General features: G+C 45.9%; 1 protein-coding gene across 1 annotated transcript in view; it reads right to left on the bottom strand.

The window, feature by feature from the left end:
- The window catches only part of Il17re (interleukin 17 receptor E), an 11,408-nt gene extending 5,627 nt beyond the window's left edge, over window positions 1–5,781 (bottom strand). Inside the window, exons 1-7 of the mRNA XM_031380943.1 lie at window positions 5,412–5,781; window positions 5,057–5,072; window positions 2,727–2,824; window positions 2,337–2,496; window positions 2,123–2,262; window positions 898–966; window positions 79–145 (exon numbers count right to left, since the gene is read on the bottom strand). Of these exons, the coding sequence (XP_031236803.1) occupies window positions 79–145; window positions 898–966; window positions 2,123–2,262; window positions 2,337–2,496; window positions 2,727–2,824; window positions 5,057–5,072; window positions 5,412–5,543 (682 nt within the window). The 5' untranslated portion in view covers window positions 5,544–5,781. The remainder of the gene's footprint in view (window positions 1–78; window positions 146–897; window positions 967–2,122; window positions 2,263–2,336; window positions 2,497–2,726; window positions 2,825–5,056; window positions 5,073–5,411) is intronic.
- Window positions 5,782–6,249: the final 468 nt, after the last annotated feature.

The raw sequence follows: 6,249 nt of genomic DNA, 5'->3' as shown, positions 1-6,249 counted from the left end.
AGGGACAGAGGGAGGGAGGAAAGGAGGGAGGAAAGGAGGAGAGCATTCATCCTGCATCAGGATTAATACAACACTCACAAGCTTCAGGCAGGCTCTGGAAGGGACACTTTTTACGCCTCACAGTGTCCTCTTGCAGGTAGGAGGCCTGGGAATCGAAGCATAGACAGAGTCAAGGAAATGGCTTTTCTAACATGGTTAGTTCTGGCTCTAGCTCACTATAGTGAAATACCCCGAGCCTTAGGACACTAATCAGGGGGGTCTGTGGAGTAAGGGAAAGGGTTAGGGCTCTAGATCATAGGAGAGAGCAGGGAATAAGGCACTCTCCTCTGGTCTCCAAAGAGAACTATTCCCAGCAGCAGAGATCTCCTGTGGGCCACATCCCTCAATTTTAGACTTTCCTGACCCCCATTCTGGGCTTTCTCATCGTACCCAGTGCCCTGTTATTCCTCATTCTGGACTCCCTGAGAGTCAATCTGCTGTTGTTTCTGGCAGTTTCTTGCTTCGCTGGGTCTCTATCCTTCTTTCAGGACTCCTCTTCCCCCAATGATGCCCAGAACATCATTATCTTAAGAGTTACAAGGAGAGATGGAGGACTACGGCGGAGGTCTAGAGAGGACATGGCTGTGAGAGGAATATGCAACCTTGGCTCTCAAGAACATCCAGGCAGGGCTGAGGTGGAACTGCCCAAGACCCTTCTACCTCTGAACGCCTGTGGCTCACAGCCAAGCCAGCATGAGTTTCCTAAGCATCCCTGGTCCTTTTGGAGTTTCTCTTTAGTGCTGTAGGGCTTATTGTGTCTCTCTACCCATCCCTACTCCTTTATAAATTGATAAAATGATTTATTGGAGATGTGACCAAGCAAAGAGCCATGGTTAGCCCACATTCCCTTATTCTCACCTCTATGCACAGGCAAGGCAGAAGGAATTCATAAGGCAGGTCTACAGTGTGTCCTCCAGACACAATTTTCTGTTGATAAAACCACAAAGGAAGAGAAAAAGAGACACCTAAGACAAAGTGTGGATACTGTAGACAAAGTAGGAGGAAGCTAAGACCTCCAACAATATACCTTATTTTCCTACTATATAAAACTTACTGCCAGACAATGGTGGCACATGCCTTTAATCCCAGCACTTTGGAGGCAGAGACAGGCAGATTTCTGAGTTTGAGGCCAGCCTGGTCTACAGAGTGAGTTCCAGGACAGCCAGGACTATACAGAGAAACCTTGTCTCGAAAAACCAAAACAACAACAACAACAACAACAAAACAAACAAAAAAAAGCCTTACTTCTTTTTCTCATCAGATCTTGGTTTTATACTCTGGCCATTTGCTTGAGGTATTTTACGAGGAGTAGGGGTAAGGAAGGGTATACATAGTTCTTGAGTTCCAGTTATATGCCATGTAGGGTGTTAGAAGCATCCACTCTAACAAAGGCTAGCATCACCGTGGAGTTAGAAGGTATAGCTATTGAGGCAAGAAGAGACTGAAGAACTCCAGAATATGGCTTCAGTCTTTATACATGATGCCCAGCTATGCACAGCAGCATCTGTGATGACTGGAGGTTGAAGTGGGATGCTAGGGCCTGGCTTGGGAGATTAGGGGATATAATTTTCTGAGGCCTAGACACAAGGTACAAGAGAAGAGTGCCAAGACACATGCGATCATTTTGTCAGATTACCAGGGGAACAACCTCTTGAGGAAATAACAAAGCTGTCATTGATGTTTTTCTTAAGGTGGGGGCTCATGTACCCCAAGCTGACCTCAGACTCATTATATCTCCAAGGGTAACTTTGAACTCCTGATCCTCCTACTTCTACCTCCCACCCCATTTGTACAATACCAGAGATCATGCATGGTAGGTAAGCACTCTACCAACTGGGCAATACCATACTCAAGGAGCAAGCAGAAAAAAAAAAAATGAGTGTGGTATATACTCCCAGGGAGAGGGAGTAACGTAACCCATACCTTTTCTGCCTAATCAAATACTCTTAATAGTCAACTATAGTCTTAATACTATATACCTCATTTTATAAGTTTTGAGCAATTACTTTGTCTGGGGCTTAGTCTCCTCCATTTGCTCAGGAATTGTGTGATGTGTCTCTTTACAGGGCAAGGGACCACATACCTGAGTATCAAATGGACTACTCATGTCTTCACATTCCAGTGCCCACTGGTAACAAAGGCGCACACTGGCCTCTGGGCCTGGGGGAGTGGTCACCCGAATAGCTTGTATCTCAGGCAGCAAATCAAAGGAGAATTCAGGTCCTAGGGAGAAGGGAGACTTGGTGACCCTGGCTCAGGTAAGGCTGAAACCATCTTCAGTCACCCATCATGCCTACCTCCACGCTTTTGTGAACCTGCTTCAGGGAGATGTTCTATTCCTTCTGTAGCTGAAGGCTGGGTCCTTTTGATGCGTAGGCCTGCGTGGGAGATGGCTAGGAAGGGGATGGAAATGCGATGGCTTTCCTGAGGCAGGGAAGGGCTGCCTAGCAGCTTCCTCTGCAAGCAGAGAACAAAGTAGTGTTAAGCCAGGAGCCAGGAAGTCTGCCTTCTAGTTCTGTCTTGGAACTTGAGACCCCACAAGCCAATTACTCAAGTTCTTTTGGCCTCAGTTTCCCTTGCTGTGTAATGTTTACATTTTTGAAACTCCCTTTTGTAGTTGGAGAACCAAGTAAGGGGCAAAAAAGAAAGGGGTTGGAACCATAGGGTAGAGCTTAAATTATAGGTACCTGGAAGAATGCTGGTGTCCTGTGCCTCCAATAGACTTCAAATTTATGAGGACTTTTAGATTTCCTCACCAAGAGAGGGAACCAGCCCCACTGAAGGCCTGTAGGAGGGAAACACATTTATCTGGGTATTCATGGCCTCTGTTCTTCCTGAGACTTGATCCAATATTGGGTAGAAAGTCATTATAAATCAAGGAGAGCAAATGACATTGAGCTTCTTTGGTGGCAAAAATTATGATTCAGTAAAAAAAGTATTAAGGCTCAGAGAACACAGAAGAAAGGGTGGAAAGTCTGTAAGAGGTAAATAAAAGGTACTGTTTCTTTTTAAAATTTTGGGTTTATTTATTTTATTTTACATGCATGGATGTCTTGCCTGCACACAGGTTTGTGTACCATGTGCATGGCTGGTGTCTCCTGAGGTGAGAAGAGGACAGTGGACTCCCTGGAACTATAAGGTTAGAGATAAGCAACCATGTAGGTACTGGAATCGAATCCAGATCCTCTGGAAGAGTACAAGTGTTTATAACAATTAAGCCATCTCTCCAGCCTCAATAAGACATTTTAAAATAAATGAAACAATTTAAAAATTCTTAAGTAGAGAAAAAGGATACATACACACCTCCCACAAAGGTAGGCATTCACTGTAGCATGATTTTGTTTTGTTTTTGTTTTTTGTTTTCTTTAAGACAGGATTTCTCTATGTAGCTTTGGTTGTCCTGAAACCCACTCTATAGACCAGGTTAACCTTGAACTCAGAGATCCTCCTGCCTCTGCCTCCCGAGTGCTGTGCCACCATTGCCTGGCTGTGGCTGTAGCATGATTTCTGTCCTTTTTATTTTTCCTTTTTTTTTTTTTTTTTTTTTTTTTTTTTTTTTTTTTTTTGAGACAGGGTTTCTTAGTGTAACCAGCATTGGCTATCCTGGACTCACTTTGTAGACTAGGCTAGCCTCAAACTCATGCAGATTCGTTTATGTCTCCCTCCTGAGTTCTGGGATTGAAGGCATGGAAGCATCATTTCTAATGGTAAAAAATTTAAACTAACGTTTTGTGATTTTATGTTTAATTATGTGCACGTGTGTATCTGTGTATAGGTATGTGTGAATGAGTGCAGGAGCTTGAAGAAGTCAGAAACACCAGGTTCCCTGGAGGTGGAGTTGTGAGCTGCCTAACATAGCTGCTAAGAATTGAACTCTTTTCAGCAAGAGCATCAAGTGCTCTTAATCACTGAGCCATCTCTCTATCCCCTTATAACTGCTACTTTTTCAGTGTGTGTTCAGTGTGTACCAAGTAAGGCAATGAAACAGCAGGGTAAAATGATCCCACTTTACAGATGCAAAGTAACAATAGCAGGTCCATAGAACACACTCCACAATGATACAATTGTCTCATAAGTGTTTGTTGTGATATGCTATTTTAGGATGCCCTAAGTCCCTGTTGAGGTTAACAAGACAAAAACCTATTCCAATATGACAACTGACACTGTGTCATCCCAGGTGCTGACCCTTCAACTGTCCCTAATCCACACCTCCACTGAGAATGGCTCAAAGCTGCTTTTCCTACCTGAAGAACGTGACACCAGACACAGGCACAAATGGCAAGACTAGTGCCAAGGCTTTGTGGCTAGGACAGTAGGGCAAGGAGGGGGTTTGAGCAGAACTTCCTGTGTCAGAGAAAGAAAAGTCAGCACAGAGACACATGGCTGTAAGCCCATTGCTGAGACAGGACACCTAAAGGATGGAGGCTTTGGTATTACATAGTGAGACTCTGTCTCAAAGCAAAAACAAAAAGAGAAACAGTAGGGTCTAAGGTGGTCCCTCCTACCTCCTCCCAACTGGATTTACAGCTGAGCTTTGATATATCTTTCAAGTATGATCTTGAGAAAGTTATTAGACCCAGATGACAGACTGCTCATCCATCAAGAGTTTTAAGTAACATTGGGGAAAGCTTGGAAGAGTTGAATGTATCATAAAGTATAAAAGAGTTATTGTTTCTGATTGAGTAAAGGGCCAGTGATAGGAAGAGCCACTTGTGTGGAGTGCCTGGAGATTAGCCATATTGCTCATTTTATCCTCCCCATTGACTGGAACAACTCCGCCCTCATCTTCTAGTCATTTCTCCTCCACTACCGGTGCTCAGAAGCCAAGGTCAAATGGAAGAGTGAAGAACCCTGCCTGAGCATTTATAGAATCCGAGGAGTCTAGACTAGTCCTGCGCTTTCTTACTGATAGCAGACTACTCCCTGGGTTGAAACCAAAACTGCCAAGAATGGCTCACTGGGTCCTGGGTCACAAGGGAGCCCAGGGAAGTGGAGCAGGACAGGAAATAAGACTTACCAGCAAAATGCTTATCCTGAAGATACAGGTTCCAGAAGGGAGAAAAGAGAGGAGAGAGGCATCATTAGGAGGAGGCAAGTAAGGGACATTCTCCCTTAACTCTGCTTCAGGCCCTCCGGTTCCGAGACCCTCAGCTCACAGTCCATTCATCCAGCTCTTTTTCTCTCAGTCCCATCCTGCCAAGGACCTCAGCTCACCAGAACCTTAGCCACCCCTTCAAGACCACATAGAGGACACACACATGGAGGCTGCCACTAGAGCACAGGATTTCAGAGGTAGGAAAGGGCGGGCAGGAGAAAGAGGGGTACTAGTCTGTACCAAGCAAGTGCCCCTTCACTTAGCAGCAGGACCTTACCACACGGCAGGCCAGTAGACAGTGGCTGGTCCAACGTGGCAGGCAGGGGCAGGCAACCTGAGCAGACACAGCGAGGCTGATGGGCAGTAGCGGGAGAGACAGGAGCAGGGCTGCCAGTCTGGGGCTCCCCATGAGCTCCTATATGATCAGGATGAAGAGACCATGCCTTTCCTGTCTGCAAGAGGGCAGCAGGGTCTGGCCCTGGAGCTGTGAGAAGCACACAGTACCAGCAGGCGCTCTCACCTAACCCTGCCCAGGATCCACCCTGCCCCGTAGCTCCTCCTTGATCCTAACCAGCAGGCTTGGTCACATTCCTTCTCCTGAGCCAGGGCACGGAGGAACACTTGCTTGTTGTGTAGAAGGCTTTACTGCCCTCGAGTCACAGGAGGCTCTTGGTGTGGCAGAGAGTTAACAGGAAAGGGACCTGCACCCTGTTGTGGAGGTGTACCCATTTCTTAACCCCTCCTATACCCCAAATACTGCAGATCTGACACACGTACTAGTATACTCTGCCACAGACAGTCCCGCATCCTTCATTTTGAGAAATGAACAGCTACTCTCCACTTGTCTACACCAAATGCTGAAGACAGAGAAGTGATTGGTGCATCATTTGCTGAAGTCAAAAATGAGTAAACATTATAAAACACAAATAAACCTCCTGCGTCCCCCACATGCACTTGGGCTTCCCGCCTGGCTGACTTTCCACTAAAACCCAGCCTTCTCTCTGAGCCCACTGGCCCTTTCCAGCTGTCAAAGTAGTCTCCATCTACAAGGACCAACTAAATGATATGGCTTGTTCAGGAAGTCCTAGAGCTGACAGCTGAGCTCTGGAGCAGAG

Source organism: Mastomys coucha, unplaced genomic scaffold (genome assembly GCF_008632895.1).
Source record: "Mastomys coucha isolate ucsf_1 unplaced genomic scaffold, UCSF_Mcou_1 pScaffold20, whole genome shotgun sequence".
NCBI lineage: Eukaryota > Metazoa > Chordata > Mammalia > Rodentia > Muridae > Mastomys > Mastomys coucha.
The sequence above is the reverse complement of the archived record's forward strand: the minus strand, read 5'-3'. Positions and strand labels throughout refer to the sequence as shown.